Genomic DNA, 23,941 nt, shown 5'->3' with positions numbered 1-23,941 from the left:
AAAACTCCTTTCCCGTTGGAGTCATCCACCCATCTGAGCACCTCAAATAGTTTCTTTCCTGGCCTTGCGTGACTCAACTCTATCCTGGCTCCTGGGCTAATTCTGCAACTCCTGAGGTCGACTGTCAACTTGAACATGTCTGCTTTGGCTCCCACTGTCTAAATGGGCCTAGCACACAGTAGGCACCTCATCACATGTATTACATTGAGCCAATGAATGAACAACCTCTCTCTCACCTCCTAGGCACATCTCCCCAAATCTGAGTCTCTCTAAATCGCCTTTTTTCTGGAGTTTTTCTTTTTCTTTTTTTCCAAGATTTTATTTATTCATTTTAGAAGGAGAGAGAGAGAGAAGGGGGAGGAGCAGGAAGCATCAACTCCCATATGTGCCTTGACCAGGCAAGCCCAGGGTTTTGAACCGGCGACCTCAGCATTTCAGTTCGATGATTTATCCACTGCGCCACCAGAGGCCAGGCCTGGAGTTTGTTTTCAAATGGTTTCAGCTATAACTGAATCAAGGATGGTTACTGAAGTTCATCCAGAAACTGAATCCCAGGGAGACCAAGAAACAATCCCATTCACAATTACTTCAAAAAGAATAAAGTAGCCAAGAGTAAATTTAACAGAGTCCCTTTCTCTCCCCATCACTCATGTCTACCAGTTCTTAGCGTCACCTGTACCTCCATTTAAACTGTCTCCACCATTCTAACCCTAAGGCAGCTTCCCTTCACAACCATGCAGATCTCCACCCTCTACCAGGGGTCTCAAACTCAACTCAGCATGTGGGCCGCAGAGCAAGATCACAGCCGTTAGGCAGGCCGCACTAGGTCTACAAAAGGCAACTGTTATGCAACACTTTTCTCACTGCAGTTGAAAACAAAAAAAAATCAGTACAAAAATTGTTCCGCGGGCTGCATGCGGCCCGCAGCCCGCGAGTTTGAGACCCCTGCTCGCCTCTCTCCACTTAAACTGCCATGTTTACCCCATTCTTCCCAGCCACTTCCTTCTGGTGCTCTATAGGCATCTCTCAAAACTCACTCCACTACCCTGCCCACCTCCATTCTGTATTCCCTCAGTGAAGGCACTGAACCCCCCCCTTGCCTGTCAGAAACCGGCATCCACACTTCCTGTCTTGCTGGTATTTTTGAGGCCCGCTGCCCTGGACATGTTGATTTTTATGTACGTGATCCCACAGAATGCTTCCAGCTTATGGTACGAGAGCAGAGCTTGGGAGCTCGTTCCTTGGGTTCAAGTTTCAGATGATCAGTCAAGACCTCCTCTACAGCGAGCCCTGCTGCCCTCAGTCCACATTCTCTTGATTTCCACATGGACCAAGAACCTGCTGCCTGCTTTTCCAGTCAAGACACATCTATACCACCCAATTAACCTTGCTAATAACTAATCACATGTGCTTGAAACCTTCAATTATGTATCATTGTTTAATTAACCTTCTTTTCCCAAACCTTCCCATTCTCCTAACCTGACAAACCCCAGTATGTGACAAAAAGGCCAAGTAAACAATACATGAGGTACAATAAACAATACATGAGGTACTTGTGTGCCTGGGCCTCCTTTCAGCTACCCACTGGTGACACCTATCTGGTCGAGTGCCTTCTGCCCAAGAAACACAACTTTCTTAGCTGTTCATAAGGTAACTGACCTACAGGTGGGTGTTGGTCAAGTATACTTGTCAGTCTCAATGGACCACGAGTGGCATCTGTTGTCAGATGAGGGGTCCACTGCCCAAACCTCAATTCGAATTTTCAAGGCACTAGACCCATCAGACAAGACATGAACTTTATCGAACTGAATGCACCTGTTTGCACTTTATTTCCTGTAGTTAGGGCACATAGAGGAACAGATGTTTCTCTTCCTCTCTCTAAATAAATTTTAAAAAACATTTTTAAAAAATCATACCTTCATTTGGTCTGTGAGCCACCTAGATTTATGGGGGTAATTACCATAGCACCAAAGTAATTTCCCATGGACACCAACTTTGTGCTAAGGGCCATACTCACTGGCACACAAGAGCTAAGCTCACATTATACCCAGTACACAGGCTTTTGTGTGTGAGACAGATAGGGACAGAAAGGAAGGGAAATGAGAAGCATCAATTCTTCGTTGTTGCTGTACCTTAGTTTATTGATTGCTTTTTCATGTGCCTTGATGGGGGGGGGGGGGGGCTACAGATCGAATGACCCCTTGCTCAAGCCAGCGACCTTGGGCTCAAGTTGGTGAGACATGCTCAAACCAGATGAGTCCATGCTCAAGCTGGAAACCTTGGGGTTTTGAACCTGGGTCCTCCACGTCCGTTTGATGCTCTCCACCGCGCCACTGCCCATGTCTCACCTCACCCATTGTGCCCACTTCTTTTCCTGCCCCAGGACCCAGGAATTAATTCCGCAGGTGTTCAGGCCAGAGCCCACTTGCCCCAAAGCCTAATGTGTGCTCCTGTGCTCCTTACCAAGTGTTTCACCAAGGGATCAGCCATCAGAAATACTGGGATTTCAGAAAGATCTTTAAGAACAAGTCAGATTTCAGTGCTATTGAGCTAAAATACCATTTCACGTACCAGGAGGAAGCCCAGCGTAGACTTAGATCGTCAGGGGCTTCTGTACAAGTGAATTTAGGAGGCTGCATTAGGAGCTGAGGGAGGAGCAGGGTGAAGGCAGGGATTAACCAGAATCTCGGGAAAGCATTCTGGAGCGCAGTCAAGATAAAATTGGGGGGGGAAAAAAAGGCCAGGTTAAGGATGTTATCCTAAATACAGTAAAAGCTGCAAGGTAAGACAGCATTTCAGCCACTTTACTATTCATGGTGCCTGTTCCAACACTTGAGCTGTTTAACCTCATCACTTCGCTCAGCAGTCCAGCAAGGTTGGCCATCTCCTTTCAAACAATTCTTTGGTAATAAGCTACCAAAACTGGGAAAGCATGGCAAAGAATTCCAGAGCACTTTAACATAGAAAAATCCTTGACCGCCCTGTAGGGGTTAAAATTCTCCAGGACCAATTTATCATTACCTTTAGTCTATAATGTTTACACTCGGCTTTCCTTGACTTCCTGCGCAATCCACTGCACATGCCATGTGGCCTTAGTCTTTTACACACCTAGCAGGTCGCTTTAGTTGTTCATGTAAACCTCATACAACATACATGTCAGGTGCCAAGAAAGCTTTTGGATACTGGATGGAGTTAAGAGAGAATTCACTGACTCCTATGCTTCATGTTCTCACTGGTACTCCAGCCCTATTGTATAGGATCAGCACCCCTACCCCAAGGTCATCACACTGTAGCAGGTATCACTAAAAGAATTTATGCTTTTGCCTGACCTGGTGGTGGCGCAGCATATAGAGTGTCGGACTGGGATGCGGAAGGACCCAGGTTCGAGACCCCAAGGTCGCCAGCTTCAGTGCAGGCTCATCTGGTTTGAGCAAGGCCCACCAGCTTGAGCCCAAGGTCGCTGGCTCCAGCAAGGGGTTGCTCGGTCTGCTGAAGGCCCACAGTCAAGGCACATGTGAGAAAGCAATCAATGAACAACTAAGGTGTTGCAACGCGCAATGAAAAACTAATGATTGATGCTTCTTATCTCTCTCTGTTCCTGTCTGTCTGTCCCTGTCTATCCCTCTCTCTCACTCACTCTCTCTGTAAAAAATATATAAATAAATAAAATTAAAAAAAAAAAAAAAAAAAGAATTTATGCTTTCACTTACTAACACTGCAATACCAGCATAAGCCACACCACTGTGCTCCTTTACCTCTTCCTCTCCCAGCGTTGTCTGCTGGAAGGTCCTGGAATTCTGCAGTTTCTCATCCTCTTAAGCAGCATCACAATCCAGTTCAAAGGTTAGTGCTACAAAGCCATCACTTAACTAAATCTAATACTAAGTTGTCCCATTCCCAAATTTATGGTTCCCTGACACAGAAACCCTATTAAAAATACCTTAGGAGGCCCTGGCCGGTTGGCTCAGTGTACAGCGTCGGCCTGGCGTGCAGGAGTACCAGGTTCGATTCCCGGCCAGGGCACACAGGAGAAGCACCCATCCCCTCCTCTCTCTTCCCCTCCCGCAGCCAAGGCTCCACTGGAGCAAAGTTGGCCCGGGCCCTGGGGATGGCTCTGTGGCCTCTGCCTCAGGCACTAGAATGGCTGTTTGCAACAGAGCATCGCCCCCTGGTGGGCATGCCAGGTGGATCCCAGTTGGGTGCATGCGGGAGTCTGTCTGACTGCCTCCCCATTTCCAACTTCAGAAAAATAATAAATAAATAAATAAATAAATAAATGAAAATACCTTAGGACACCAGATATTTTTTTAAAGCTGTGCCATTTATTGTGTGACTAATCACTTAAGTCCTTCAGCCGAACTTGAAACTGCCAGAGCTGCTCTCTTGGGTTCAGGTGTTATTCCTTTATGGAAGCCACGTTTGCACCATGTTAAAAACAAGAACCACTACTTAAGATGAACTTGAAGCCGCAACAGCTGCCCTCTTGGGTTTAGGTGTTGTTCCTTCACGGAAGCCATGCCTGCACCATGTTAAAAACAAGAACCGTTACTTCAGCAACGTCATATACACATTTAAGTGTTCTGCTAAAACTAAATGAGCTCATCTCAGTCAAATGTTGAAATCAGTATTGAATTCATATGTTCAGACATTTATTTTTACAACATCACTGATAAGCTGCATCAGTTTTCTTCCTTATACGTCAAGGTATCTATTTTTTTAAAATTGATTTTAATTTACTGTGTTTACATAGATTCAAGTGTCCCACTGACTACAACCCCCTCACTCCCATGTTCACCTCAACATCCCCCTTGCTCAAGGTATCTATTTTAAATAAACTGGTCACTAGCCTGTATTTCCCCACTGCCTCGAAAGACATCAAGGTACTTGTGGAAAGGGTCCCTATGTTATTAAGCAGAGACATAAACCACTTTCCTTTAACCAGAAAAAGACAAGGAGCATGTTCAAAGGCAGCCACTGTCTAAACTGCTCAGCAACACCATACAATCTAACTCGTTTACCACTCCGGCCTCGTTTAAGGAAAGTCTGTCACCCCATTGAAAAGACTGACTGGAAGCAGAGAAAAGTTCAAGGTGGGCTTGCTTCATGCTCTTAATCCCAACATTACATTAGCAGATCACTCCGCAGGAAGTCCACACCGCTGCATAATGGTTTGAAGTACAAAACAAAGCTCACCTGCGCACGCGAACACAGACACATCTAAGGGTGTCATGCTTACTAACATCTGGCGGTCCCGTGACGTTTTAGAATTAGGAAATCTGGAATTGAGTGGGCAAAGCCCAGGAATTCTGCTAAATACCCCACACTGCACCTGACACCTACTCACTGCTTTCAAACCTCCCACTAAAATGCAGTTTGTAAGTCTGGGTGGGGGCCGAAGTCTCTGCATCTCTTAACAGACTCTAAACCTCACCCACGCACTACTGTCTTGACCAATTTTGGTAAAAAAAAGTGAGATGTAGGTATTGCTACTAATAAATACTGCCACATCTTGGGAACCGGGCTCAAACCACGCCCTAGACACTTGTAACTCAGACTGTTGACGTTTCATGGATCTGAAGGTTACGATGGCAGCAAACACCTAGCACCCCACCCCAAGACGATTCTCATCCGAGCTCCGAGAAGCAGTAACGATGGAAACGCAGACGCCCTACCTGAATCTCCGGTAGACGATTTTCAGATGTCTCATGCGACCGGTCCCGGTGGTGTTCCGCCGCTTAGCCTTGGCGCTCCAGTTATCTACAACACAAAAGATTAGGCAAGGCTGAGTGATTTTTCCGCACATGCCGTGGGCCCCGCCGCTCAGGCCATCAGGGCCTCCCCTGGGGTTTCCACCAGCTCCATCGGCACTCCCAGCACAACTTTAGGGAGGCACCAAAGAGCGTGCGCGGCCAGCCCGCCCGCCCGGGCCCCGGAGAGGCGCCCGCACTCACACTTCCTCTTGCGCTTGGCGGGGTAGCCGCACTTGCCGCACGTGGACTTCTGCAGGTGGTAGGCCTTGGAGCCGCAGCGGCGGCACAGAGTGTGCGTCTTGTTGCGGCGCTTGCCGAACGACGACGTGCCCTTCGTCTGCAAAGGAACGGGACGCACAGGTCTGAGCTCCAGCCACGCCCGGCCCCCTCCGGAAGGGCCGACACGGGAGAGTGGGCTGAAGCGGTGGGAGCTCCTAACTTTCCCAAAGGCTCGCTCAGCAGCTACCGGCGGCTCACGCTCATTTCAGGCTCTTCCGCAAAAGCTGCTGCGTTTTGAAATCGGCAACGTTTGGGGGGCGGGGGAGGGGGGAGACGATATAACGCCGTTTTCCCGCCGAGCCTCACCCAAAACGTCCCTTTGCTTACAGAGCCAAACAGTGACACACTGAGCTTCTTCCTTTAGTTCTCATCCGAGAGAAGTTCGGGGAGGAAACCGCGAACCTCAGCTCGCATCAAGGGACCTAAGGCGGCTGCGGTTTCACGACTGCAGGCTGGGCACCAAAGGTCCAGTTAGAAGCTATTTTTCTGGTTCTTGAGGGCCACAGCATGTCCCTTTCCTGCCCAGCCGATTCCCTTATTCGAGCCTTGGCGGCGCCTTCACGGAGAGGAAGGCGCTCGGGCGCAGGGGATGAGGATGGAAAGCGATTCAAAACCCCGTTGAAATAGCCATTCGAAAACAACGTTACCATCTTGTTGTCGTCAGAAGCAAAGAGGGCAGAGCATAAAGCACTTCCGCTATTTGGGCTGAGAAGCTTCCGCTCAGGGGAGTACTTCCGGTAAGGCCCGGCAATCCGCGCAGTGCCGTAGGCGTGGTGTGGCTTGGGTCCAGGAGAAATCGGAGCCAGTAGGAGTTTTGGCTCCCGGCGGGCGAGCGGGCGGAGCTACACAGCTCGGCTCTGTGTGCCCCCCCCCCCCCCCCCCCCCCCCCCCCCCCCCCCCCCCCCCCCCGCCTCCCCGGCCGCGCGCCTTTGCTGCCGGTGCCCGTTCAGAACCTGAAGTGGGAAGCTGCCCCTCCCGGGAGTGTATAGCAGTGATTTTCAACCTTTTTTGAACCGCAGCACATTTTTTACATTTACAAAATCCTGGGGCACACCACCTACCAAAATGACACAAAAAGACACTGTTAGAATTTATTTAATTTAAATAAGTTACATTTATTAAAAAAAAGTTAAATAAAAAAGGATAACCCCCTCATATATATAGTCCCACGTAAAATCCCCTTATAAATACAGTCCCACGTAACATCCCCTCATATACAGTCCCATGTAACCTCATATATACAGTCCCATATAACCCCTCATATATACAGTCCCGCTAATAGATACTGGAGCTTTCATCAAAGTTGTGGGTTCAAATCAATTTGGCAAATTCTCTATATAGAGACTGGACAAAATCAATTTTAGAAAATGTTGGAGCCCTGGCCGGTTGGCTCAGTGGTAGAGCGTCGGCCCGGCATTTGGAAGTCCCGGGTTTGATTCCCGGTCAGGGCACACAGGAGAGGCGCCCATCTGCTTCTCCACCCTTCCCCCTCTCCTTTCTCTCTGTCTCTCTCTTCCCCTCCCGCAGACAAGGCTCCATTGGAGCAAAGTTGGCCCAGGCACTGAGAATGGCTCCATGGCCTCTGCCTCAGGTGCTAGAATGGCTCCAGCTGCAACGGAACAATACCCTAAATGGGCAGAGCATCGCCCCCCCCCCCATTGGGCATGCCAGGTTGATCCTGGTCAAGTGCATGCGGGAGTCTATCTGACTGCCTCCCTGTTTCTAACTACAAGGGAGGAAAAAAAATTTAAAAAAAAAAAAGAAAGAGAAAAAAAAGAAAATGTTGGATACTTGTGTAGCATCATAAGTCCTCAGAGCATCTCTACTATCAGATTAAGAAATTTGCTTTCTAGATAAGGATTCTGATAAATACTAGAGTTCTCCCCAAGGTTGTGGGTTCAAATCCCATGGTCAGCTGGGTGCAGGGGCCTTGGTTCTGTCTGTTTTGATGGTGTATATAGAGATTTGAGTTCTTTAAGAAGATGATCCTTCAGGAGGCCATATACAATATAGATAACATTGTGATGCATTGTATATCACCCTCTGCGGGGGCCTCTTTTAAAAAGAAAAAGGTCAAATATCTATATACACCCTCAGGATAGACATAACCAGCTGAGGCTGAGGCTTCATCTAGTGGTGGCAACATTTACCTCCAGTCCTGACCAGGATTAGAAATTGGGACCATGGGGAGGAGCAGCAGCTTCAACTACTCACCGCAGCTACACAATGACAAGTGCGCGGCAGCCCTAGAGGAGACCTTCCTGGTTGTGGATGAGAGGCGGCCTACTATTGGTTCATCGCTAGTGGTCAGGATGAATCCTAGAAGGTGATTGGTCAGTGAGGTTCCCTGTGCCTCCACTCTTCCTGTCGCTGATAGCTGGAGGGATTATGAGGGGAATGTTTATGTTCGGATGGAGGCGGCTGGCTGCAGGCTGGATAAATAGCCTCCATGGGCCGTATCCGGCAGTCAGGCCGTAGTTTGGGGACCCATGTTTAAGTTCCCCACGGCACACCTGACCATGTCTCACAGCACACTAGTGTGCCGCGGCACACTGGTTGAAAAACACTGGTGTATAGGGTCGTGGCAGGACTGGGATCCCAATGGGAGAAACGGGGTTTCCAGGCTCCTGCTCAGTGTCATAGACCGTAGCTGAGGCTGATGCTCCCCAAGGTCGCTGCGTGTGCAGGAGCTCAGACTGTGCAAACAGAAGCGATTGGGACGCAGATGTTTGATTCCTAATTTCGCTGTGCCGAGGAATCACAGTGTGCATCTTAAGTGTAGTGTCCTGCACCCTAGTGGGAAGAAATCTGACTCAGCAGCTTTGGGGAGGGCCTGGAAGTCTGTACTTAAGAAACGCTTTACAGATAGTTTCTAAATTAATGGTTCCCGGCCCTCATTAAATGTGAATCCAGTTGTAAGCTCTTACCCAACAAAGCCCACACCCTCGTAAAACAGTACACTATCCAAACATTTAAAAATCATAGGGGAAAACAACCCCAAGTCATCATATAATGTGCTTTCTAAAGCAAACCGGGAATTCCTTACTTGTCATGTGTGAAATATCAGCAAAGGTAATTGACTAGCCACTAGCAGAACAAGGAGAATGCCAGGAATCAGGTTTAATTTTGACAAATTAACAGTTGATTAGTGCCTAGGAAATACTAGGCTCTTTAACAAGCGCTGGGAATAGAAACAAGGATAAGTCTTTTACTAGAAAGTTACATGCTTGCTGTGTGACTGCCCACCATGACCTTGCCTAGTTAGGAATTTATAATTAGATGACCCTGTGAGGTTACCTTCCATAGGAACACGGCCCCCTCCCTCCACACGTGAAATACCACAATTCGTTTATTCAGTATTCTGTTGATGGGTATTTTAGATTGTTTCCAAGTTCTTATGAACTACCTCACTGTGAATAAAGACCAACGAGATAGTTGGGGTTTTTATTCGTTTTTTAAATCAAAATAAGGTCCTGGCCAGGTAGTCCAGTTGATTAAAGCATCATCCAGTTATGCCACGGTTGTGGGTTCATCCAGACGGAATCAACCAATGAATGCAAGAATGAGTGGAGCAACAACTCAGTTTCTCTCTCTAAAAATCAATTTAAAACTTTTTAAAAACCCCAAATAAAGTCTGCTAATAAAAACAAATAATATATTAAATAGTAATGTTTAAAGTAGAAAGTTTGATTCCCTCTGTAATCACATCACAAAGATACCAGTGTTAAAATTAAGGTATCTCTTTCATGTCCATCTTCTTTTAAATATAATGTAATATATGTATACTATACAAATTAATTTTAAAACAAAATGAGGTATATAACTTGCTGTTTTCTGTTCCAATGCATGGGTATCACTACTTGTCAATATGTACAGATTTACTTCATCCTTTTTATCCACTTTTTGGTGTTTTATTGTTGATGTATCAACATTTATTCCACAAATCCCCAATTTATGGAAATTTTGATTACTTTCAATTTTCAATTGTAAATAATTTTGTAATGCAGAGTCTTCTGCATAACATCTTTGTCTGATTGTTTCCTTAAGATAATTTCTTAGTAGAATTGCTGGGTTGAAGGGTATGGCTTTTTTTTTTTTTTTTTTTTGCTATCAACATTTATTTATTAATTGCTGCATATTTCCAGATTTTTCTCCCAAAAAAGTTAATCAATTCACATTTTTATTATCACAGCTAGAACTCAGAGTAGGGAATATCTAGTCCAGTCTGAAGTTCAGGAAAGATTTCTCTCGGAGGAGTTGACACTGGAGCCTAGTTATGATGAGACTGAGTCATCAAAAGATCAGATAAATAATCCACAGGGAGTTAGGGTGTGGGAAGGCTGGGGGCTGGATTCCCCCACTGCCTTGGGTTGTTTGTATCAGCTCTCTCAATGGTGCCTCTCTAACACTAGGCACCACTGACACATTTATTCTTTGCCAAATAGAATTATATAGAATTATTCTTTCCATTTTTAAAAAAGCTTTTTACTTTTTAGAGAGAGAGGATCCTGTACATGCCCTGACCTAGGAATCAAACCAGCAACCTGCTATTGCCACGTGGGAGCTCCAAGGCTTAACTTTTTTTTTTTTTTAAGAGACAGAGGAAGGGAGGGAGAGAGGAGGGGGAAGGGAAGCACTCATTTGTTGTTCCTCTCCGTCCTGCATTTGTTGGTTGTTTCCTGTGTGTGCCCTGACCAGGGATGAACTTGCAACCTTGTTGTTTTGACATGATGCTTTTAACTGACTGAGCTAACCTGCCAGGGGCCTTTGTGTGTGTGTGTGGGGGGGGGGGAGTGGCAGGGTGGAGGAGCCAGAAGCTTCAACACCCATATGTTCCTTGACCAAGCAAGCCCAGGTTTTCAAACCAGCGACCTCAGCATTCCAGGTCAATGCTTTATCCACTGTGCCACCACAGGTCAGTCCAGGGGCCTTTTTTTCCTCTTTCTTTTTTCTTTTTTTTTTTTTTTTTTTACAGAGACAGAATCAGAGAGAGGGACAGACAGACAGACTGACAGGACAGGAACCGAGAGAGATGAGAAGCATCAATCATCAGTTTTTCGTTGTGACACCTTAGTTATTCATTGATTGCTTTCTCATATGTGCCTTGACCGTGGGCCTTCAGGAGATTGCGACCTTGGGTCCAAGCTGGTGAGCTTTGCTCAAACCAGATGAGCCCTCGCTTAAGCTGGCGACCTCAAGTCTCAAGCCTGGGTCCTCCACATCCCAGTCCGATGCTCTATCCACTGTGCAGCCGCCTGGTCAGGCTCTTTCTTTCTTTCTTAAATGAGATTTTATTGCTTGTTCTGAGGATAAGTACACAGACATTTCAATTTATACACAATTCTTAACATACATATCAAAAACTTAAAATATAATTGAGATTCTTTTCTAAACAGTTATTCCAGTGATTTTCCAGCTTAAAATTTGGAGGCAAATTTTCTCTTCAGATGTTGATACACTGTTACATCAACGTTCCACTAATTCACAATTTAACAAAATATACACTACATCATCTAATAGTCAGTCTTTCATAGAGCATTAACGGTTACTAGGAACACTGGACTACCAAACCAAAGATGTTAGAGTGCGCAAATTCTGGTAGGGAGAGCCAAAATCAAGCAGTGTTTTCCTTTAGGAAACAATTCTACCAGAAACATGAGAATAGAAGCAATTTCAAATGTTCAAGACATTAAATTCCTGACTGACTCCAAACTGCCATTTAGAATGCTTTGTATTGTAGGACATAACACTGCCCTCATCTATGGACTGTTAAGTGACACCCAAGACTGCCAAAGCCTCCCATATTCAATATCACACTATTTTCTGGTTATGCCACAAATACTTTCATCTATTAAAAGCATTTACACTTTGAAAAGTGAAATGAGGTGGAGTTCTCTTCTTTTCTTTTTTTAAGATTTGATTTACTCATTTTAGAGAGAGGAGAGAGAGAGCCCACGCGAGAGAAAGAGAGAAGGGGGAAGGAGTAGGAAGCTTCAACTCCCACATGTGCCTTGATCAGGCAAGCCCAGGGGTTTTTTTGTTGTTGTTGTTTTGTTTTGTTTTAAAAATACTTTATTTATTCATTTTAGAGAGGAGAGAGAAGGGGGAGGAGCAGAAAGCACCAACTCCCACAAGTGCCTTGACCAGGCAAGCCCAGAGTTTTTTTTTTTTTTAAATACTTTATTTATTCATTTTAGAGAGGAGAGAGAAGGGGGAGGAGCAGGAAGCATCAACTCCTATACGACCAGGTAAGCCCAGGGTTTTGAACAGGCAACCTCAGTGTTCCAGGTCGATGCTTTATCCACTGCACCACCACAGGTCAGGCTGGAATTCCCTTCTCCTTAAGGATGTGTCTTGAGCTACTAGAAAACTTACAAAGTAGCTGATAAAAATATTCCTCTGGGTTGTACAAGAAGAGAGATGGAGCGTTGATAAGACGTGGTAGACGATATCCACCAGATTTGGCTTCAGCAGAGGCTGGTCTCTCCTTGTTTTTAGTTTCTCCCTTTTCTGCCAGTTAATCTTTAGGGTCTTGTTTAACCTCTCTGGCTTGTTTTCCCTTTGCTTTCCTTTCCCATTTTGTTTGCATTTTCTTGTCTGCAGATTACCATTTGTTTCCTGCTACCTTTTTTGGCATCGTTTTCACTTTTGCAGAAACAGGGGTAGCTGACAACCGGGCCAACGTCCTTCCAGGCTACTGCTCTGCCTCCTCTTGGGCAGCCGGCAGCCACCAGCTGCTGGGACCCGCCTGAACTTGTTTCTATTCCTGGGGAGAAGGATTTTGTAATCCAGTTCCTGGTCCGGAGAAGACAAGAGCAATGGCTACCGGGAGGGCTCCGTCAGAGATTATAGAAAGAGAACGAAAAAAGTTACTAGAAATCCTCCAGCAAGATCTTGATTCTATCTTAGATTCCTTGACCTCTCGGAGGCTGATTTCCGAGGACGAGTATGAGACGCTGGAGGATATTACAGATCCTTTGAAGAAGAGTCGGAAGCTGTTAATCTTGGTTCAGAAAAAAGGAGAAGTCAGTTGTGAGCTTTTTCTCAAATGTTTACTTAGTACCTTTCCAGAGTCAGCGACCATTGTGGGTTTAAGGCACGGTAAGTTGAACTTCTCCACTTTTTTAGGGGGTGAAAGGGAGGAGGCAGACTTCCTAAGAAAGGAAAATGATCACCTTCTGTTTTCATTTGTCTTTCTCCCAAAGATGATTTTTCACTGAAATACAATAAAGGATTTAAAAAGCAAGGAACAATGTATTTTTATCGGTTTAGGAGATCTATAGATTTTTGTTTAAATTTGCAGTTGTTTTAGTGCTAGTATAGACTGCTTGTTATTATGACAGACATACTGAAATACAGTGGGAAGGAGACTAATCAGGGATTTCTTTATCATGTAAGTGAATTAATGAATATAAAGAATGCCCAGTCCACAGCTGGATCTTTCACTCAGTACAGTCGTTTCAAAAATACAGGGAAATACAGGGAAAATAATCCCCAAACGTGGTGGATCAATCACTTCATTTCTTTCTGAGATAAGGATGTTGGCTGAAACAATTCTAATGCCAATTTTTCAAGGTTCAAAGATAATTAGTGGCAAATGAGGGAGGAATTCTGCCAGAATGGATTGCTTAGCAGTTCTGCTGGTTACCACCAGGGGCAAGAGTAGCTCTTTTTATAAGACTGTAAGGCACTGTGATTTTTCAACTTTTTTACACATGGGGACGAGAGAAAATAGCGCTACTTTGGGGACCATTAAGGCAGAACTCACCCCTGAGCATAAGCGAATTCGACTAAGGTCATTGGGTCTATAATCTGCATACAACATCAGAGTGGTTAAGTCTTTCAGACCAGAACAAAGTTTCTGGCAGATCGGTCTGTGGACTGGTGATGGGAAAACAGGGCTATAAGGAACGTGGAAAGTTATTTTAAGAGATGTTAGACAGGTAGAGTCTCAGATAAAAGGTAGTCAATGGTCCCTAAGGTAGGAAAAGACCTGTATGTCTAAAAAAAATAGGTCTTATTATTTCTAGGATTTACTATTCCAAATTCGAGCTGTTTGCTTCTTGATTAGAAATTACTTGGATCAGACTTCATTTAGCAACAGTCCTAGGAATTTACAAGTAAGCACTGTTCATAAGATTCAAATGTTTTTGCTTATTTACCATGTGAGTTTGCAATGAAAGACCTGGAATCTTGAGCAAGGCAAGAGTGTGACTTGGCTTTTTTTCTAGTGGGAAAAGAAAGTCTGACAGTTGACTTATTGCCATTTATGTCGGAAATAGTAGGTGTTCCTATTCTAAAGATAAGAGATAATGCTTTGAGATATCAGAAACAAAGGTAGATATGAAATTTCTTTTTGTTAATTTTGAAAACAAAATAGAAAACCCCAAACTTTCTTGTTCTTTTCAGAATTTTTAAACCTGGAGAAAATAGAACCTTCTCAATCTGTGGGCGTAAGCAAGAATTTGGAAGATCTGTTATCCCCAGGAGAGAGAAAGCCTGAGAAGTCTGAGATCACAGTGTCCCTCAAAGAGCAAGAACACTTGGATTTGGAAACCTCTGAGATGTTCATGGACAAGAAAACTGGTTATAGGGAAATGGCTTGGTCCTCAAGCGAAAATGAGAAGGAATACAGCTCACCAACAGTTGCATTGCCTCAATCATTAGAGAATGTTGACTATGAAGTTTCAGCAAATATTGATTATTTACAGGACGGAGAGAGATACGATGAGGTTGATGATTCTTTATACGTAGGGGGAGAGGATTATCTGGAAGCGGTGATATACTATGAAGACGTAGTCGGCCCTGTAGAAGAAGAGGAAGATACCGACCCAGAGCACCTTGACTGTGATGAGGAAGACCCTGCGTATTCCGAAACCACCGAGTTCTCTGGTGAAGAACAGGGTGACGAAGATTTGGAAACTGGCATGTCATTGGAGGAAGAGGAGGACAGAAGTATGGAAGGTATGAGAATGATATGGGATCTCAGGCAATCGCATGTTTTTAAGAGGTTGTCATGACATAATGGGAGAGACGACGAAGGAGGGAGGGCACTGGACTGGACATCGGCAGAAAAGCAGCTTCTCAGAGATGCCTTGTGTCTCCTGATGCAGACTTTCCTCAGAGCGGGGTGCGGACAGGGAGGAGGCCCAGAACCTAGGAAACACTGGACAGTATAAACAAAAGTAAATATTGATTGCAGCATGGGGGTTCCTGCAGTTCCCCGCCATCACACATATAGAAGTTTCTAGCTGTTACTTTTAGGTGTTACCTTCTATTCCTTAGATTAAGTTTCTTGAGTCATTTTAGTGCCTTTGTAACCGATGGGATATAGTGATTCTGGGCCTAACTACTGAAGTGAAAACTTAGGAGAGGAGTTTGTGATGAATGGATAAAACCCCAAAATATTGTTACTTGGCTTGATCCAGTCCATCTACTGCCATTTAAAGAAAGAAACTATATGAGTATCTTCAATTTGAATATTTCTTAACAAAAATTCCAGATACGACAAATGCTTTATTTGGGGGTGTATCACCCAGGACAATAAACATCACCACGTTCTGAGTAGAGAAGGGAAAGATGACTACCATCTCATATTCAGTCCAAATCCTGGGGGACTCATAATCCAGTTCTGGTTGGGGAAAAATTTAGTTCCTCCTCATCACATACCTAGTATCGTCTGTTACAGCTGCTCTAGGAAAGTACCACAGATTGGGTGGCTTTAAACCAGGGGTCAGGAACCTTTTTGGCTGAGAGAGCCATGAACGCCACATATTTTAAAATGTAATTCCATGAAAGCCATATAACGACCCGTGTACATTAAGCATTATCCAATAAAAATTTGGTGTTGTCCCGGAGGACAGCTGTGATTGGCTCCAGTCACCTGCCACCATGAACAGGAGTGTAGGAAATGAATGGATTGTAATACATGAGAATGTTTTATATTTTTAACATTATTTTTTTTTATTAAAGATTTGTCTGCGAGCCAGATGCAGCCATCAAAAAAGCCACATCTGGCTTGTGAGCCATAGGTTCCCGACCCCTGCTTTAAACAATAAACAACAGAAATATGTTGTCTCAACAGTATGGAGACTAGAAGTCTGAAATCAAGGTGTCTGCAGGATTAGTTCCTTCAAAAGGCTATAAAGAAGAACCTGTTTCTAGTTCTGGTGATTGGTTGGAAATCTTTGGCAACTTTCTGACAACCCAAGGATTTCTTAGAGTTACTTTTGCTAGTTCCTGAAATCCATAATTTTCTCTCGCGTCTATGGTTTCTTCTACACTATTTCTTTAAATAGGGGATCCAAGAAGCCTATGCTAATTTGCTATCCACCAGGAGCAAAAAATGCTCTCAGATCTTCTTCCTTGACTAAGCACTATCTCTTGGAATATAAATATTCCCAAATAGCTAGAAGATACATTAGAAAATGGGAGATCAGGAGAAAGCAGATACAACTTGTAAATTCTGAGAAAACCTAAATGGCAATAAAATTTTCCATATCTCCAAACTTTAGCAAGAGATACATATAGGGAAAAAAGTGAGATCAACCTAGAGAATTCCTCATATGTGTGTATAATGAAGTACTCACAAGGTTTTAAATTGTTGCATTATAAACATTAGCCAAAAAAAAGGGAACACTTAAAAGATCATCAATAGACAATGATTAAATAAATAATGGTCCATCTAAACCACCAAGTATGGTGGATTAGCTTCAATGAATTGAATACATCTCTATAAATACTAACTGGGAGGAACTTGTAAGAAATACCATTAAGTGGAAAGAGGTTGAAGAATCATTTGTTTAGTATAATATCATTTTTTTTGGTAAAAATAAACTAGCATCCATTAAACCAAACTATGTATTTCGGTGTATCCATGCATGCTTATGGACCTGCACAGAAAAAGAATGGGAAGCAAACATATTTTATCTCTTAGAAGGAAAGTAGAATTGACAGAGCGGTGAAAGGAAACTTTCACTTTATTTGCATTGTTCTATCTTTTTACTTTTTATTTTGCAATGAAAATGTCAAGTTGTTATTTAATTTCAAAAGTACGTGAAGGACTTTGAGTTTGAAACTGACACTCACGGAGTTAATCTTCTTTCTCACAGAAAGGATAAAGGTGTTTCAAGATGTCCTGTCACGTCTGAACATGGACAGGAGCAGAAAGGTTCTGCCAGATTTTGTTAAACAATTCTCCTTAGACCGGGGATGTAAGTGGACACCTGCGACCCCAGGAGACTTGGCCTGGAATTTCCTGATGAAAGTTCAAGCACTGGATGTGACAGCTAGAGAGCCCTTCCTCAGACACCAGGCTCTGTGTGAGGAGAGCCAAGGGGAATCTCCACCCGGAGGAGAGAATGTGGAAATTCAAGACACACAAGCCATCAACCCCTTGGATGTGATCTGTGCCTCCCTGCTGTGTTCAGATAGCACTTTACAACGCAGAGTCATGTCCAGCATGCATAGGTGCCGGTTTGCTCTGCCCCTGCTACTGCCCGAAGCAGAAAACAACAAGAGCATTTTAATGCTGGGGGCCATGCAGGACATTGTGCAGAAGCAGCCAGCATCATCTTCGGGAGGGCCCACAGGGAGCACAGAACAGTCCCTGACTCTCATCAAGATGCCTGTCGTCTCTTTTGTGCGTCTCGGAGACTGTTGCTTGTCCAAGTCCAGAACCCTCAACACACTGCTCAGCCCCGCGCCCCAGAAACCGCAGAGAATCTTCCTCCATGGGGCCACGCCTGCCCGGGCGCTGGCCCGGCAGATCTCCGACGGCCTGGTGGAAATAGCATGGTGTTTTCCTGATGGGGACAATGGAAATGAAAACCTCCTTTATTTCCAAGATCCTGTTGCTGTGGCCAACCTTCGCGGAGATCTAGAAAGTTTTTGGACACAATTTGGTTTTCTGATGGAAGTCTCTTCGGCCGTGTTTTTTTTCACTGACTCCCTAGGTGAGAAGGAATGGGACCTGCTCATGTTTTTAGGAGAAGCTGCCATCGAAAGGTGCTACTTTGTCCTCAGTCCCCAGGCCAAGGAGAGTGAAGAAGCTCAGGTTTTTCAGAGGGTTCTGAAGCTGAAGCCATCACAGTTGCTATTTTGGGAGGAGGAGGAAGACACTGGGGAGACAGGGAGGAACATAGAGGGCCTCCGAGCTGCCCTCCGAGAAGTGATGTCCTCTTCTCTCAGATGTGTCTCTGTGGAGGACATGGCCTCCCTGGCCTGGGAGCTGGGGATCCAGGTAGACCGGGACGTTGAGGACGCTCAAGAGACTCACGTGTCCCCTCGTGAAAACTCGGCTGAAACAGCAGAAGGAGAGGGACAGCCAATATGTGGTCAGCCAGAAAGTACGTCTGACCGCCCTGCTGTGACACCTGTGACAGAGCCCGGGGCTGTGTGTGAGGTCAGCCAGGTCCTCCGAGATTTCCACCTCTCCCCAGTGACCACTCCTCCTCTTCCTTTCGCAGTCAGGTTTGGGGGCCACTCCAACCACGCTGCTTTGAAAGCCCCCTGGGGGATGGGCTCCCACTTTGGTTCAGAGCAGAAGTCTAAGTGGTTTCGTCCTTCACCCTTTCAGAATTCCAGGGTCCATAGTCGAGGTAGAAGTTTTGGGATTCAGTACTTCCAACCCCAGAGATTTTGTTCAGGTGAAAGTTTTATGAAATTTTTGAGACCTCCTCAGGGACATCACATGGGTGGACTATTTGGGAGACCACCAAGACCCATCTGTTGGCGTGCACAGGCCTGGCCTGGTAGACCACAGACAATGGGAGCTTGTAACAGGTCTGCTGCAGTAGTCACCCAGGGAGGTCGCCCCCATTCCCTGGGCTCACAGCGAGCAGGACCAGCTGGGAAGCCACAGCCTGGGCAAGCCCACACCCGGGGCGCACAGCGAGCAGGACCAGCTGGGAAGCCACAGCCCGGGCAAGCCGGCACCCGGGGAGCACAGGGAACAGGACCAGCTGGGAAAACACAGCCTGGGCGAGCCCGCACCTGGGGAGCACAGCCAACTCAGGCAACTGGAAGAGTTATGAGAACAACACTCTGTACTGGGAATCCTCCCTCTCAAACCTTTCAACCGTCAGGAGTCCTGCAAAAACCTGTAAGACCCGCCTTCCAGCAGGGGCTCAAGCTGAAGACACAAGGTGGACCTTTCAATCCAGCTGTCCAAATGAGGTTCCACCCCAAGTCCGACACCAGATTTTTACCTAGCTCTCCATTTAGTCAACCCAAGCCATCCCAGGGCAAGCCCTCCCAGCCCAAACCCACTCACACAAGTCCCCCTCAGTCCCAGCCCTCTCAAGCCAAGTGCTCTCCATCCAAACCCACTCAGCCCAAACCATGCCAGCCCCAGGCCTCCCACTCTAAGCCTTCTCAGCCCAGAGCTTCTCAACCCAAGTCATTGCGCAGCGCTTCTTCCCAGGTGAAGGCATCCTCCTCAAGAGCAGGGCCCAGGGGGGGAAGGAAGCGGTAAAGTACCTCCGCCAGAGAGCTGTGGCATGTATCCTGTACCCAGGCCGGCCAATTACACAGGAGTGACCTGTGGAAGAGTGGCAGTGATGGTGAGAGACTTTCATCCCTGTGACGCAGAGAAAAGGATACGCACAGCCTAATTGGATATCATTAAACTCTCTGTAAGAACTGTGTCCCTAACAAAGAGGAAAAAACATGAAAAGATTTAAGACTAGACTCAAGCAGTAAATAAATGTATCAACTCCAACCTTCATTTTAGGTAGTTTATAACCTGCATACAGGGAACAGGGCTGTGAGGCAGTGGCTTGGGGAAAAAAGAAGTCGGTGTCTCTAATTGCAAAATGATCACAAACTAGGGCTCAGGTTGACTCAATGTTGCAAGTAAAATCACCTTTGATGTTGGCTGCTCCAGAAGTGTCTTGCTCAAAGTTTTTGGTTCACTATCAGCCGCTAAGCAGATAACCCTGTTTGGGACAATCATCTTGAGATAACAGCTCCAATTTGCTTGGATGATAAAACTCTTTCATTTGACCCTTACATATGGAAATAATGAACTATCAGCCAATAAAATTAATTCTTTTTCATTAACTTTAAGAGTGATCAGTGTATGTTTCATAATTTAAATATTTGTAATGATAACATAATTTGGCTTATTCTTAGAGGATCTGATATGTTAGCCTCATGATTCCAGTTTAATATGTATAATTAAGTTTTTTTGTTGTTGTTTTTAAAGAGACGGAGAGTGAGTCAGAGAGAGGGATAGACAGGAACAGACAGACAGGAATGGAGAGAGATGAGAAGCATCAATCATTAGTTTTTCATTGCACGTTGCAACACTTTAGTTGTTCATTGATTGCTTTCTCATACGTGCCTTGACCGCGGGCCTTCAGCAGACTGGGTAACCCCTTGCTGGAGCCAGCGACCTTGGGTTCAAGTGGTGGGCTTTTGGCTCAAACCAGATGAGCCTGCGCTCAAGCTGGAGACCTCGGGGTCTCGAACCTGGGTCCTCTGCATCCCAGTCCGACGCTCCATTCACTGCGCCACCGCCTAGTCAGGTTAATTAAGTTTTTCATGTTATTTTTTAGATGAGAAGATTAAGATCTGTTTACAAAGTTTGTTGAAAGTGTTAGATTCAGGGAGTACTGACATGCTGGGGCTGCCAAGAGTGTACAAGGTCCCTGTGACGCTGAGAACAAAGAGTTCAGCAACATCCTGCATTGAGTCAGAGACCCTTATCAGAAGTTTATGTTTAAAATTCTCCACTGAGTAATACCCCCCCACCCCTCCCCCGTAACTGCGCAAGACCTCCCTAGCCAATGACTAACAGCCACATCAGCTTCTGTATGATGCTTGCTCATCCTAGACAGCCACCCTATAAAAAGGAGCCATTTTAGAAGTTCGGGGCTGCAGTGTGCCCCCGTGTGGGTTAGCTGCAGTCCCTGTGCAGGTTTGGGGGGCTGCAGTCTCTGCGCAGTTTGTTGGCTGCGCAGGTTTGGGGGGCTGCAGTGCTCCAGTCTCTTCGGAGGCGTGGGTTGCCTGCAGTCCCTGTGCAGGTTTGGGGGGCTGCAGTGTTCCCCTGTGTGGGTTACCTGCAGTCCCTGCGCAGGTTTGGGGGGGCTGCAGTGCTCCCTTGCATGGGTTGCCTGCAGTCCCTGTGCAGGTCTGCAATAAAACGTATAAAATTTACTTTGCATCTGCTGTGGTCTCTCTCGCTGGGATGGAACAGATGGAGGCCCCCAGCGAGATTGGCCGTGTAAGACCCCTCCTCACGGAGTGGGCTGCAGCAGACGTTGGTAGCTGGCCAGCCTCTGGCAGTTGCCGTTTGGAAACTGAATTTGGCTGATTTGAAACATTTGGAGTCTTGAGACTGTTTGTCAAGCCCCTCAGTGAGATCTTCTGAGCATGGCTTTTAAGGTCTATAATGACCAAGGAAGTAACAGAAAAGGCAAATAAGGCCCAAAAGAAGTCAGGAAATACCAACTTTTGGCTCCAGTGACCTAAGGGGCTTGCTTCATAGCATTTCATGAAGGCCCTGCTCCAGAGTGGAAAGAAAGGTCATTGAACTGAAGCCTGCCAGGCTTCCCGGCCCCATCAAGGGACACGTCTGTGCTGTGGAAAGAGGGACATGAGAAGGTAAGCTGCCCCCTTGCTCCATGGAGGGAGGGTTCAGTGTCTTCTAGCCCTGCTCCAGCTACCTGTGACCTGACCTTGCCCAGCGTGCTGGGAATTGCCACTGAAGGCCTAAGGACATCGTTCAGGAGCCTAAGGTATTTCTTCCAAGTAGCAGATAAGCTAATAACACAAGGGCCATCTACTATGCCTTGCTTGAATATTTAAGTTTTATTTATCCCTCAAAGATCTCTACTGTGGGTATTGACAGTCTGGTTTTATTGCTTTATGTTTAGTGTCTCCTTTATTTCTCTTATCTCAATGCCCCATGCCTATTATAGGCTGGGACCTGCTGCTAATTCCAGCTAGAAGCAGTGGTCAGTAGGACTTTAACTCTAACTGCAAGGTGTAGAAATGTAACACCCTTTCCCTAAGTACTTGCAGGTTTTATAGGTTACTGAGAAAACTGTTCAAAGACTGTCCAAGAGGCACTTCTAGCAGTACATCACCCAAGGACTGACTCCCACCTAGACGGGTCCAGACACCATGATCCTGACCACTCCCACTACTGCCAAGGTAAAAGGCATACTCGCCTGGGTCCACCGCAGCCGGCTGAAGCTTGCAGTCCCAGAGGAGACACCTTTGTGGACAGCGAAGACTAACCCCGCCAACCCTTGTAAGCTGACCCTGAGAAGGACAGCATGCCCTGCTTCAGCCACAAACCAGAAGTTACCTGGTCCACGCATGGAGACTTTGGGAAGGGAGGGAAACTAAGGTAAAGGAAAGCCAAGTAAGTCATCTTAAGGTTTGATGCATGTACTGCTATGAGTCATACAGAAAGGGGGTGTAGGTCCTTTGGCTGAGAGAGAAGCTATAAGGTAAATGAAAATTATGTATGTGCTCATAGCTACCACTATAGAATAATCTGTGAATATTGGTCATGTGTCCAATAGGCTGCTTATGAAAAGGACACCTCCAAAAAGCAATCTTTAAAAGAGGATTACTTAGTACTAACTTAGTCTTTGCTGAAGGTTAAGGTTTTTAGGAATTAAGAATTCTGATAAACTAGAAAGGAATTGTATGGTTTTGATAATAGAAGGTATAAGGTGTAGAGGTACTTTAGAAAAGAAAAGGAAAAAGCAAGTTGTTATGAAGGCCAGTTATTCCTGGATAAGAAAGTGCATAAAAGTTGAAGGTTTATGTAAGTTGCAGAAGGTTTGTGTAAGTTGCAGAAGGTTTGTGCAAGTTGTAAGAAGTTAGTACAGAGAAGAAAAATGCAAGGCAGAAAGAAATTAGTCCGTAAAGCTTGTAGTACTAAGGGCACACTATCAGCATGCCAGCACATACTAGGGAGGACCCCTGACCCAATTAGCTTATAGCTACAGCTAAAGTAGAAAATTCTCATGAGCCCTAGCCTTATACCATTCTCCCCACTGATAAAGAATCAAGGATTTGATTTATGCCCAAAAGAGATGGGGGAATGTTAGATTCAGGGAGTACTGACATGCTGGGGCTGCCAAGAGTGTACAAGGTCCCTGTGACGCTGAGAACAAAGAGTTCAGCAACATCCTGCATTGAGTCAGAGACCCTTATCAGAAATTTATGTTTAAAATTCTCCACTGAGTAATACCCCCCCCCCCCGTAACTGCGCACGACCTCCCTAGCCAATGACTAACAGCCACATCAGCTTCTGTATGATGCTTGCTCATCCTAGACAGCCACCCTATAAAAAGGAGCCATTTTAGAAGTTCGGGGCTGCAGTGTGCCCCCGTGTGGGTTAGCTGCAGTCCCTGTGCAGGTTTGGGGGGCTGCAGTCTCTGCGCAGTTTGTTGGCTGCGCAGGTTTGGGGGGCTGCAGTGCTCCAGTCTCTTCGGAGGCGTGGGTTGCCTGCAGTCCCTGTGCAGGTTTGGGGGGCTGCAGTGTTCCCCTGTGTGGGTTACCTGCAGTCCCTGCGCAGGTTTGGGGGGGCTGCAGTGCTCCCTTGCATGGGTTGCCTGCAGTCCCTGTGCAGGTCTGCAATAAAACTTATAAAATTCACTTTGGTCTGCTGCAGCCTATCTCGCCAGGATGTAACAGAAAGCATTGAAATGTTTAAGAGAACTTAAGATTCACAGAATTCACATAACTTTAATTTATTAGATTTATTTTTGTCCTAAATGTTTCACTAAGATTCACTAGTTTGAAGCATTAAGTAAAAGAACTATATTAATTAAAAATATTTATGTGAAAAAAAAAAAAAATTTATGTGAAGTTTTAATGAATTAAATGTTAAAATAATACTAAATATCTTTTTAAGACTTTACTTATTTATTTTAGAGAGAGGGAGAAGA

At 45.5% G+C, this 23,941-nt stretch overlaps 2 protein-coding genes and 1 non-coding gene across 3 annotated transcripts; 1 reads left to right on the top strand and 2 right to left on the bottom strand.

Annotated features, from left to right (window-relative positions):
* Positions 1–4,302: 4,302 nt before the first annotated feature.
* Positions 4,303–6,785, bottom strand: RPL37 (ribosomal protein L37). Its single transcript, XM_066378468.1, has 4 exons — positions 6,677–6,785; positions 5,952–6,087; positions 5,673–5,757; positions 4,303–4,519 (listed from the first exon to the last, which is right to left on the bottom strand). The coding sequence occupies exons 1-4, from the start codon at positions 6,677–6,679 to the stop codon at positions 4,450–4,452; spliced, it is 294 nt and encodes a 97-aa protein (XP_066234565.1). The 5' UTR covers positions 6,680–6,785; the 3' UTR covers positions 4,303–4,449.
* Positions 4,597–4,676, bottom strand: LOC136389940 (small nucleolar RNA SNORD72). Its single transcript, XR_010748482.1, has one exon. It is a non-coding gene; the product is annotated as a small nucleolar RNA SNORD72 (small nucleolar RNA).
* Positions 6,786–12,446: 5,661 nt separating the features above from the next.
* CARD6 (caspase recruitment domain family member 6) lies at positions 12,447–20,090 on the top strand. Its single transcript, XM_066378526.1, has 3 exons — positions 12,447–13,130; positions 14,439–14,993; positions 17,141–20,090. Exons 1-3 carry the CDS (start codon positions 12,848–12,850, stop codon positions 19,501–19,503), a joined length of 3,201 nt encoding a protein of 1,066 aa, XP_066234623.1. The 5' UTR covers positions 12,447–12,847; the 3' UTR covers positions 19,504–20,090.
* The last annotated feature ends 3,851 nt before the right edge of the window (positions 20,091–23,941 follow it).

This window comes from Saccopteryx leptura, chromosome 1 (assembly GCF_036850995.1).
Source record: "Saccopteryx leptura isolate mSacLep1 chromosome 1, mSacLep1_pri_phased_curated, whole genome shotgun sequence".
In the NCBI taxonomy this organism is placed as follows: domain Eukaryota; kingdom Metazoa; phylum Chordata; class Mammalia; order Chiroptera; family Emballonuridae; genus Saccopteryx; species Saccopteryx leptura.
Note: the sequence above shows the minus strand (reverse complement) of the source record. Positions and strands in the feature narration are given on the sequence as shown.

What these genes read in the sequence shown, in the direction of transcription:
- RPL37 (XM_066378468.1), bottom strand. An exon ending in CGCCAAGCGCAAGAGGAAGT is followed by an intron (nt 5,758 to 5,951) that starts GTGAGTGCGGGC and finishes TTTGTGTTGTAG; the next exon opens with ATAACTGGAGCGCCAAGGCT. An exon ending in ATCGTCTACCGGAGATTCAG is followed by an intron (nt 4,520 to 5,672) that starts GTAGGGCGTCTG and finishes AACATGGTGCAG; the next exon opens with GCATGGCTTCCGTGAAGGAA.
- CARD6 (XM_066378526.1), top strand. Translation starts at nt 12,848, where the DNA reads ATGGCTACCGGGAGGGCTCCGTCAGAGATTATAGAAAGAGAACGAAAA. An exon ending in CATTGTGGGTTTAAGGCACG is followed by an intron (nt 13,131 to 14,438) that starts GTAAGTTGAACT and finishes TGTTCTTTTCAG; the next exon opens with AATTTTTAAACCTGGAGAAA. An exon ending in GGAGGACAGAAGTATGGAAG is followed by an intron (nt 14,994 to 17,140) that starts GTATGAGAATGA and finishes TCTTTCTCACAG; the next exon opens with AAAGGATAAAGGTGTTTCAA.